Consider the following 11,854-nt stretch of genomic DNA (forward strand, 5'->3'; position numbering starts at 1 on the left):
AGTCGTACACGTAGCGTGGAGCTCGCAAGCTGAGCGTGGAGTCACCTTTCTCTCAAAGGCGCTCTTTTCAAGAGAAGCCTGCTCCTCATTCTCTTCTGGATGCTTTATTTCATAATAAAGCGGGTTCGTATACGTGGCTGCTATTGGTGCAGCGTAGATACCGTGGCCGCCATAGGGTGCCGCCACAGGTCCACTGGATAAGCGCACTGCAGCTCCCTGAGGACAACCGCATTTGGCTTACGTTTAGCACGATATAGGCACCAAAATCGGAAGTCATGGCATCTACGTTAACATCCAAAATGAAATTTGAACTGCGCACCATGGTGACATTCAGAAGGCAAAGCATTGTGGGCATGCCCTACTCCACAGTGGCCTTCGCAGTGCAAGGCATTGAAGAAGGAATCAGTGCACAGCAGAAGCAGTGTTTGATTGCCAATACCTCTGCTTCTGCTGAATGCATTGAAGTACTTTTTGCAGCAAAGTATTTCTGAAATAGCCTATTTTCACTTCAAATGTCTTTCTCCATTTCGATTAAAAGTAGTTTAGGGCCCCTTTGAAGGGGCCTTGTAATGCTCCTGGGAAAAACTTTTTTGGCGGAACTAATAGCAGCACCACGGTGCAGCAATTTCCTGAACTTTGCGTGATGGACATGTCATCAATGTGTGGCACTGTGGTTAAAAATGTAATGTACAATTTACGTTCACACAATATTAACTGCGAAAAAAAACTCTGGCATTATGTCTTACAACCTTGTTAAAGGGAAACTACGACATTTTGATCATGTCAACGTAATAGAATGTTTAGGCTCCCGAGACCCCCCTGTCACGCATCTGATAGTATTGTTCTGCAAGATTGAAAGCAGGTTTAAATAAGCAAAAAAGCACAAAAATGAAACCAAAACCTGACGAAGCAGTTGAGTGAACCACTTCGTGTGACGTTACAAAGTGTCCTCAGTGGGGAAGGCGCGCAAGGCATGCTGATTTCACCAGCTGGGTGAACGAAACCAGTGAAGAGCAGACGCTCAGCTCATTAGTGACCTCGCCGGACCTTCAGGTGACAATGTCAGCTGCACCAGCTCTTCGAATCTGTCAATTATTGACAGTTATGATTGTGACGAATTTAATAGCCACGAATCGCTGTTCGCATTTTACCCGCCACCACGAGAACCAGAGCCCATGTGCTACATATTGTACTGCAACATGAAGACCAAGGTTAACCCTATCTGATTTTATACATGCTGCTTGCTATTTTAGGTGTTTTGCCCCTTCTCAGGGAAGTGTTTCGCATGCTCACTGTAAGATGTGGAGCACGATTTTCTGCATTTGTATCTCGCAAGAATGCCGCTGACAGTACAAAGCACCAACCGGTGCATTTGTTTACCTCGGCATGTACAGCGATCACTTGTCATTCGCTTGAGATATAATGCTAGCCGCTCATCGGTGACATTAATTAATGTCAGAACACATCAAAACAGCCCATTTAGGCATGTATATTACAGTAAATGGCAATCAAGTACATAACGAAGTAATTTTGGCTCCCCTTGCAACTTCATTATAACTATGTTCCAAGTGTACAGAAGTGACCCCATGGCCTCCAAGACTGCACCTCACTCCCAGGATCACCAGTGCCAACGTAATGAAATGCCCAGCTCCTGTTTCTTTGACCATTTCCTCCTTCTCTAGTCATCTCATCACTGTTACCTAATATCTCACTACAACTGTATTATTTTTCAAATGAATCACTTCCACCTTGATATTCATTCTGGGACATTCTTCCGTTATATGAAAGCCCCACATTTGCAAGTGGCAGCAGCTCATCGAATATGTGCTTGCACTACTGAGCCCACAGCAAATTTATGAGAAAATAATTCGTCATGAGGAAAGGATTTGTAGCCTAGTCAGCTGCAGCACACTAGTCTCAAAATCAATGTTCCGGATTTGAATGCTGGCTCAGTCAGTAGCGCAAGGTTTTCTTTGCTTTGATTTATAACCATCTATTGTTAACAAACAATTATTGACAAATGGCTAGTCTGCTAGAATGTAAAGATTAGTCTGATTGGCTGAAACACAAGTGAAATCAGCCAGGGTCTGCAAGACTGGCAGATACTGTGCAATAACATTTCATACTTAATATCATTTGCCAAATTATTCCCACACAAGCCGAATACTACTCAGTGAGCATATCTGAAAGAGGATGCATAGAAAGTGTTACATAAATCTCTCAGAAGTAACCTAAGAATTTATAACTCGTATTCTAAAATTAAAAGTGTTGCCAGGTATAGAGTGAAGTGACCCATACTTTTTGTTAGGAAATGCTAACGAAGTGGAATAGCGTGCAAGGCATTTCGGAACCTACACTCAAGTTGTACAAGCAAGAATGTTATCAGAGGAAGCATAAATGCTCATAATAGGCTAGCCACTAAGCATGATGTGCCAAATCTAAATGCTCGGCAAGAAAAAAAAATTAATTATGGGGTTTTACGTGCCAAAACCACTTTCTGATTATGAGGCATGCCGTAGTGGGGGTCTCCGGAAATTTGGACCACCTGGGGTTCTTTAACGTGCACCTAAATCTAAGTACACAGGTGGTTTCGCATTTCGCCCCCATCGAAATGCGGCTGCCGTGTAAATGCTCGGCAAGAGTAGCCATCCTTGAGTTATAGTACAAAGTATGAAACAGGCACACTTACTGCATAGGATGCTTTCCTTGTGATTAGTATGTGTGCCCTTGTTTGTCGTTAGAGCCAATCTTCGCTCTCTGTTTCCACAGCAGATGGACATTCACTCTCGTACTGAGTAGCTTCACAGGTAGGCTCGTAGAACTGAAGTATTGTTGCAAGGCAAAAAAATAAAAGGAGGAAAGATCAGCAGACTGGGCATCTAAAATTTAGTACACGGCCATCCCCTCCTAAGACTCAACACAAAATGTATGCTGGGCATACTTACGTATACCTTTGCCCTTAAACATGGCCATATAACTGGCATTGGAAGGAGCTTAAATTTGGCACTGGACCAGGTTCTTCAGTCGATTCACAAATCTCCATAGAAAATCAATATACGAAGCAGCGATAAAAATAAACACAAAGCAAGAAACACATGAGCCAAATGCAAGAAGTCATCCAGTGTGTTCTCACTTGTGAGAGATGTGTGTCATTCCCTGCCAGGGCATTTTGACTTGCACTAAGAACCAACAGGTGTGGGGAGCCAATGACAGTCATGCTGCATGAAACTGGAAGAATATTTTATGCTCTTACAGACCCATTCGTAAAATCGAATCTCTTGCTTTCACTCAGTTCAGCGCAGAGCTTAGATCAGTCGTTAGCAACATGCGAGTGCCATGTTGATGGTACTGACAGCTCAGTAAAGGAATGTTTTTGTATTGCGCCCCTACTGGAGTTCAGTGGCCACAGTCGGGAATTGAACCCTCAACCTTGTGCACAGCAGCAGAATTACAGAGCCTACCACACGAGATGACATTGTAAAAAAAAATGGAAGACACTTTGTTGAGACTTAAGTGTGAAACGGCAGAAGCCTGACACCATTTCCAATGGCGATTTGTTGCGTCCGAAACACCACAGAGGCCCACAACTTGTACACTGTTATGTGAATGTTTGTTTATTAAATGCCTGCAACGTCGTTTACGCCTATGTCTATCGTTTCGATGTCTTCTGAGTCCATCATTTCAAAGGTGTCATCTGGGAGGATGTCGGCTTGCAACTCATGGCTGGTGAACTCCTTGTGCTTTGGTGGGTCGACATCCAGGATGGCTGCTTTGCAGCGCCGAACTGTTGCAGCGCCGTCTGTGGATCAGGAGGAGATGCGTCTTCCATGGCGGTGTCGGGGTGTAGTTGGCCATCCTCATCATCCACTTCGCTCGATTGACTTGTACTTGCTTGGCTTGCCGCGGCAAGATGGCGGTCATGGCGCTTCTGAGCTTCATTTGCCTTGGTACCCGGACATGCAGCAAGTCGCTTCAAGCGCATTGCCTCTCTTGCGTTGGCCCATCGTGCCCCTGGACTCTGTGGTGTCGGACGCACCTCGCCGCCCTGATGCATGCGACGTATATGCTCAGCCTCTCTTAAGCACCGCTTGTGTTCAGCGGCTGCCGCACGTCGCGTGTTGGGAGACACTGGTTTGGTGAGACGAGGCATCCTTCCCACACGATACCGCAGAGTAAACTGCTGCCACCGCCGCCACCACACCACACCCAAGTAGACGGTCACCACGCGCGCCTCACGACAGTGACGTCAGGCCACACAGCGCCAAATCGGGAGGCCACCTCAAGCGTCTGACGACAGTGACGTCAGGGCGCACCGTCGAACACACGGCCGCCATGCGTGCCGATGTGATGAGTCATCCGCACGGCGCCGAACCACCCCAACACCCACACTTGACGACAGTGAGGTCACACACGCGAACTAATCAGGAGGCGCACACCTGTGCCTAGCGACAGTGACGTCACGACACAGAGAAGACCAATCAGGAGGCCGGAAAGCTGTGCCAGTTTCTGCTAATGGCAGATGACCTTAGCAATGAGCCATTAAAAGCTTCCGCCTTAAAATCAAAGCCCATCTCTGTTTCTGTCCCCTCAAAGTGGACATGGCTATGTTATTGTCACAAACTTGTCGATATTAACGATATTATTCATTACTGATACAGAAGGAACTGTTTCAATGCGCATAATGTACTCGTGAGAGGAAAAATAATCGCTTCCGGCGCGTTCGGCTTGCTCCGCCGGCCGCCATTTTTGTTTTGGTGTCCCGCACTGACAGTGGCAGCCGCCTGCTTGTCATCCCGCAGCAAATGCGGGATGAAAAAAGAAAATGTTTCCTTTCGTGGGAAATTTAAGCCCCGTAATGATCGCACCCCTGAAGTTGTGTCAATTTTTTTGACAGGAAAGTGCCATCATTAAGCGAGTAAATACGGTAAGTATGCAACTGGCTTACCTGCAGTTCTGGACATTCTTCAGTTTGCACTGCAACAACCTGCAAAAGCAATCATATACACACAGTTTGCAAATGAATCTGAATAGCTTTTTAGCACATGAAGCGACAAAGGCAAGTAACAATTTCAAAAGCAGGAAACTCAATCCCATGATGTGTCAGCCTACATTCCCATATCACTATCACATAGCAAGCAACAAAAATTTCTGGGAATTCCGGGAATTATTTCTTCTTCTTCAAGGCTTCTTGAGAAGGATGAACAAAGATGCATGCATCTTCAATTTAGTCACACAAATGATGTATAAGCTCACTAGTGCTGTCACACAAACAAAAATTGACAATTAATGCAACAATCGTTAAGTGTTCCTTACTGTACTAATATATAGGTGAGGGTGAAAATATAGCTCATGACTTAAAAAATAAGAAATAAAAAAAAACAAAATATGGCACACTTCTGCTCGAAAGGCGAAGCAGTGATAGCGATAGCAAGGACGACTACACGAAGTAAGGTTTTCAGTCCTATTAGGCATATAAATTGCAGTAAACATTCATTTCCTAATTAATTTACCAAACACAGTGTCAGGCACACACAGGCAAACATGAATAGACGTTACTCAATAACAGCGAGCAGTCGCTGTAACGATGTTGGTGTGAAGATCTGCCTCATGGACAATATTATTTTTATTAAAATAGAACACACTCTTACCTTCATGCATTTCTCTGTTGGCATTTCAGAAGCACTCTGTGAATAATAGGAAAACAAAAATGATCACTATAGGTAAAAAATGCTTCACAATGCAATGTCAGGTTAAACCATAATGAACTGAAGAAAATGCGATGACTACCTTTACGGCATCTTCAGTCTGCACAAAACAGTCAATCTGGAAGAAATATTGTTATTACAGATATAACAATCTTTTATTGCCAACATTCAAAATAATAAGGCAAAGATCAACAACTAATTATATTTAAAAAATGCTTCACAGATGATTGCAAATCTGACAACTGATACATCAAAGAAAGTGAAGCTGTATAAGCAAGTTCTCGCATACTTCAGAAGTACTAGGGGGTCTGTCTGCTGACTCACGGCCTCAGCTGAACAGGAGCAGTTGCTGCTGCACTCGAGCACTTTTGTGGCCGGCTGTTCTTAGTGATGGCTCCCATGCAGGCAGCGATGCAGCTCCACAACATCAGCTTTTACCGCCGTAGCCGTACAAATACCTAGTTGATTTCCAATGTGGAACCGGTATAATGGGGCATGAGAATAAATAATTGTGGGTTACTGGTTAAAGAAGATGCACACATAAGTTGTCTATTCGACTAAGACATACGCAAGGTAACCTCTATTTTATATAATCATCAATCATTACATTTCAAACCAAATTCGGGCTCTGGCATGCGTGGCGCTGCATTTGCATGCGATATCGACCCCATCCGGTTTCGTGCACGCGTTGCACGAAAGCTATTGTGGAACTCTTCTTAATAGCTTCGCTGTAGAAAGAGCTTTAAAAAAATCACCTTTCCAGTGCCATCTGTCTGCAAGCAACAGTCAACCTGCAACAAAGAAATTTTTATATTAAGTTTAGTGATGCTTCCAAATTAAACACATCATAATACTGGTTGAACAGTTTATGTCTAAAAATGTAGACTTCTAAGGCAAGGTGCTTTTCATGACATTTTAGAAAGAAATAAAAAGCAGTAAACATTAGTAACACGTTTTTTTTTAATTTTATAAGGGCAGTTAGCGTTCTTTGCCTGCTTAATTTGAGCTTGTCTGTCCGTCCAATTAACTAACTAAAACCAGCCTCTTACTCTAGCGCGTTGGCCTAAGTTGCCTACTAGCTTGAGCCACTATGTATGTACTTGTGGTCGTGATGCTGTCGTGGTTGTTCTATCATTGTCATTCCAGATTTTTGTCTTCAGACTTGTCATTCTGTTGCCGTCACGCCTTTTACGCCAACACGATGACCCAAATTGTCTAATAGCTTGAACCACTAGGTATGTGCTCGTGGTGGTGATGCCATTGTAGTAATAACACCATCAATATAGACTCATCATGCATTCGTCATCACACTGTCATGGATGCTCCATCGTCGTCATTGTGTCGTTGTCATGTCGCTGTTGTGATGCCATCATGCTCGTTCCATTGTCATCATTCTAACTTTGCAATCTGACTGTCGTCATGCCATCATTGTCACACAGTCGTCATCGTCATACCGCTGTTGTCACTCTGTTGGCATTACACTGTCATCATTCAATCTTGACGTCGCCACTGTCATGCTATTGTCATCACTGCTTCATCCTCAGACAGTCCTCGATGTGCGTTAGTTATCATATCATCGTCATGCCATCTTGGTCGTTCGATTTTGCCATTCGGTTGTCTTCATACCATCATCATCTAACAGTCTTCATGATATAGTCATGACTCTAGTACGTATCACCATCACACACTGGTTGCCCTCCCATTGTCCTGATGCTGCCCTCATACAGCCTTCATCATTCCATCGAAGCATTTCTTGGCCATTCCATTGTTGTCACTGCGTCATTATCGTACAGTCATTGTCGTGCTGTCATGCTCATAGCCAGCCTTGACCATGCGAGTGTCACAGCAAAGTGAGCCCATACCGGCAATAGCATATGCCGCATACAGCCAAAGCAATGGAGGTCTCGGAATGACCGCTACAGATTCTGTTTCTTCAGCAATGAGTCACCACATTGCTTGAATGCTGGTCACATTACCGTCAACAGTCATTGCAAGATGGGTTTTGCCAGAAGAAGGTTGACTTACTCTGGAGTATTGCACCATTCCTGACGTACTATAAGCCTCATTTAATAACTCATTTCATATTTACCGTATATACTCAGGTAATGGCCGCAGGTTCTTTTCCGAGATTAGGGGTGAAAATCGGGGGTGCGGCTATTACACGGAGAAAAAGACAACGTTTTTTTTTTAAATATTTTTAGTGGTACTTGCCTTTATTGAACTAAAGTACTTGCTCATACTGGTTCTCCCTATTCTTGGCTATTCCCGTAGCACGTCACCTGCCGGATGGAATAAATGGTGACAACCCAAAGACCAGCGACGACATAGCCTCAGAGGCAGCCACTAAATCTCGGCACGGCTGCCTTGTTTTGCTACCAATCATTGGAAAAGAGCTTTGGGATTCTCATGCCACACAACTGACAACACTTCCAACTGTCTCAAAAGTCAAGGGTGTAGCTTATACACGGGTAATATTTAGATATATTTTGGTTTTTTTTTTTTTACAAAGTTCTGGGCGCGACCTTTACAAGGGTGCATCCATTACACGAGTATATACGGTATATATCAAAAATCCACATCACTTCGAAGGGATTATGTAAACAAGTGCCGTAAAAGAAATAAAACTTTTTTCTCCAGAAAAGAGTAAAAAGAACAGCCACACACCTAAATGTATTAATGCACACATCACAATATTCACATACATATATTATCTTCTCTCTGGTGACCGCTTGCCATTCCTGACAAAAGTGGCTTTTCTGTAACTGCAGAAGCTGCATATACAGCTGAACTTATCATTGATTTTCAACTTCTTTTAAAAGCCAATGAAATATTTTCAGTCACTCTTATATAGACAGACAAGAATGACTGAATTGTACCTTGCCTTCTTGAGCCTTTTCGTTGGAGTAGAGTTCTTTGGCAAGGCTGTGCAAAGGTCTCTGCAAGTTTTTATCACCAGTCCTGCAATATAGAAGAGAAACGTGTCACCCACTTAGGTGCATGTTTCTCAGCTAACAGCACGATGCATATCTGATACATATAACCTCTTAACTGCTGATGACAAGGTAACTCATTGTAAATATTTTGAAATTTTTGCATATGTATGTGCATTCCCTTTCTGCTAATTTTGACAAGAAAATGATACATAACAACTCTCGTCAATCTTTTTTGCATTTCTACAACCTCTTTTGGAATTTGTCATGGAAGTTAAAGGGACACTAAAGGCAAATACTAAGTCGACGTGAACTGTTTACCTTTCCAGGAACCTTGAAATGCTTGTTTCGTGCCAAGAAAAGACTTAGTTTACGAGAAAATTGTATCTGATGGGTCTGAATACCTTTTTCGAAATTCAAATCTCCCGCTACCCAACCGGGGGAGTGGTGACGTTGCATACGCAATCACCGCCTTTTCCTGCCGTTGGTGAGTAAAACGGCGCCCGACAACTGGCGGCACCGAGCCAAGACGGAGCAGTGGATTCACCGCTGCAGCTGCTTTTTGGTCAAGTGGCGTAGACCGTTTGGACATCCCACAACATCACATGGAAGTTGAATTCTCTGCTAATTGCAGTTTGTGCGAGTTTCGCGAGCCAGCAAAACTAGTGCAGCACTATGCGATCAGGAAAGTACTGAAACACGAAAGCACGGGCGGCAGTGAGTCGAGTGAGAACGGAACCTTTCGACCACCTGCGTCATTGTCAATGGTGATTTCAATAAGTTCTTTTTTCTAAACATGAAATGGAGCTGGACAAGTAGCATTTTATTTCATCTTATAATACAATATGAGGATGTTTTTTCCAAAGAGTGGTTCAGTACTAGTGACAGGATTTAGCTGAGGGGTGCTTTCTTCTTTGGGCAAGCGCTTGAATGTCTCGGTGGAGTCTCTAATCATGTCCTGCATTTACCTCGATTTCTCGGTTAGTAATTAGGCTCTGTTCGTAATAATATTGACGCCTTAGAGATTCCTGAGAACTAATCCATCACTTTAGCTTGACTTAGTATTTGTCTTTAGTGTCCCTATAAGGGGTTAAAATAAGGCAGTATGTCTGGCAGACCCAATGTAGTTTCTGGATAGTTTGAATGCAGCACTAAAGGAAAAGGTACACAATTGAATGGCCATTTCTGCTTCAGAGGAAGCAGACAGGATCTTCATTTGTTGTTTTCTCTCGTAACATTTGAACTCAATGCCCCTCCCGAGAATAAATTTGCCTGCTTTTCACTGCAAGATATTAATATATTCAATAAATTCAATTCAAGATATTCAATAAATTAATCAGTGAAATAGCCTTCTGCCACAGGCTTCCCACCTCTACTGACCAAAGCCCTTTTAGTGACTACACATAGAGCTCTTCTGCCCACTAATTTTCTTATTTGCATGTTTTTAACAAAAGCATGTGCGTAGTATGTGCCACTTATTCCAAATCCGTACATTAAGACTCCTTTATTGAGCACTAAATATATGCAGAAAGAAAAATGCAAAGACAGGAGCAAAAAGCTACTATTTCAGCTACTTACGAAGGCCCTTGCTTAAAAAGTATTCAATAGCCGACTGCACTATATAACGGCATAAATACCCGTAATGAGATTATATCAGAGAAAATATACACATTCAGGCATCAATAGTTGAATTTAGGAAAATTTACAGAGGGCTCAATTGTTTTAAAGCACTGCTCCCTGGTCCGCATTGCCTTCCCCATCGGTCAAGGACACAAGAAAAGTTAACCTCCCCACGAAACTCTCTGTCTGCTCTCCTCACCCTGTTACGAAGACCTTTATAAGCTGCACTTCCCCACCAACCCGCAAGGAAGGAGCCACATTAGCTCCGAAACGCTAGTTTATGCAAATGAACATTTTGGTTCGAAACGCTCCTAAATTTTAATGACAGCATGATATGAATTCCAAAAAACAGTGAAAAAAACACACACATAAAGAAGACATGAAAGACATGGACAAACGCTACTACCAACTGTTTATTACAATTGACACACCCTCCGATTTTATAAAGTGAGCCACGCACAAGTGTCACACCCCTTTTTCCCATGCGAATGTGCTAAACATAGGTAAAAACTAAAAAAGGTGAACTGCTGCCTGCTTTTGATAGCAGAATTCAAGAAGTCCAGTTCGGCGCTGTGCAAAAGCAAAGATGTTTCATTTACACAGATAGGTGAATTTTTGTGGATATGAAATGCTTCTAGTGCCACTCGAGCCGTGTGCTCTTCAGACTTACCTAAGATAGTGGTCTCAGAAAAAAGTGCCTCGCAACCACATGCGATGATATGGGCAACCAAATGTGCATATTTGTCCTCTTTTTTTCTTAACTTTTAGCACATGCTCCTTGAGCCAGTCATTGATGCACCATTCAGTTTGGCCAATGTGTGGAAATGGGTACATTGGCTAAACTGGTGGGATGGGTTTATTTACAAGACGATAGATGGTTAGCGTAGAGCAAGGAACAGGATGGTCATGCAAGGCCAACAGGCAGCGGCCAGCTCCTCGTGCACAACTCTACTTTCTCTTCCTTCGGCTGTGTCGTGCAGCATGACAATATATGCTCATGCATAAAAACAAAATGAAAACCTCAAAAGGAGAGACGAGGATGAGATGGAAAGACAGGGAGGTACAACAGTCTATAAACTGGTTTTCTACCTTGTCCTGGGATAGGAAAGTAAATTCAAGGTGAGAGGGGGAGACACAAAATCAAACAATTAGGACAAAAAATGTACATAAATGTGATGCAGAGCATGAAAAGTCTCAAGCTCTGTCCCCTAGTTGTCCTAGATGTCCTCAAGAAACACAACACATTCAACACCTTTTGTGAGGATAATCAGGACCACCAAGGAATCTCTCTTCCACCAAACAGAAATCACAAAATAAAGCATGACATTAACAAAAAGAACTGATGACATATTTTGTGCTGCTGTACCAAATACGACAGGCTTATGCACCCTTTTGGACAACAGGCAATTCACTTGAGCGTTGCATATATATCAGGAATGTCATGCGAGTAGCTCAATTTGCATTGTGAAGGAAGCACGGCTCAATTGCTCACTCTCTATGGCAAAATGAGCTTGCAAGCTCATGTGGTATTCAGCTATACACAACTGGATTGTGAGTTCTGTGCAACTATGTTGTGTAGCATAAGTACCAAGTAGCTTT

General features: G+C 43.0%; 1 protein-coding gene across 4 annotated transcripts in view; it reads right to left on the reverse strand.

The window, feature by feature from the left end:
- LOC126545018 (uncharacterized) overlaps positions 1–11,854 on the reverse strand; it is a 30,101-nt gene that overhangs the window by 5,301 nt on the left and 12,946 nt on the right. The window contains exons 2-8 of one of the 4 annotated variants that reach the window (XR_008615126.1): positions 8,582–8,663; positions 6,461–6,496; positions 5,788–5,823; positions 5,649–5,684; positions 4,946–4,984; positions 3,134–3,228; positions 2,733–2,821 (exon numbers count right to left, since the gene is read on the reverse strand). Coding sequence is in view for 2 of the 4 variants with exons in the window: in XM_050192628.3 (XP_050048585.1) it covers positions 2,738–2,821; positions 4,946–4,984; positions 5,649–5,684; positions 5,788–5,823; positions 6,461–6,496; positions 8,582–8,663 (313 nt within the window). In the remaining 2 variants the exon portion in view is untranslated. Of the gene's footprint in view, positions 1–2,689; positions 2,822–3,133; positions 3,229–4,945; positions 4,985–5,646; positions 5,685–5,787; positions 5,824–6,029; positions 6,164–6,460; positions 6,497–7,648; positions 7,985–8,581; positions 8,664–11,854 lie in introns of those variants that run through there. The other 3 variants (XM_050192628.3, XR_008615127.1, XM_055078126.2) reach the window with 3 other exon arrangements.

This window comes from Dermacentor andersoni, chromosome 10 (genome assembly GCF_023375885.2).
Source record: "Dermacentor andersoni chromosome 10, qqDerAnde1_hic_scaffold, whole genome shotgun sequence".
Classification (NCBI taxonomy): Eukaryota; Metazoa; Arthropoda; class Arachnida; order Ixodida; family Ixodidae; genus Dermacentor; species Dermacentor andersoni.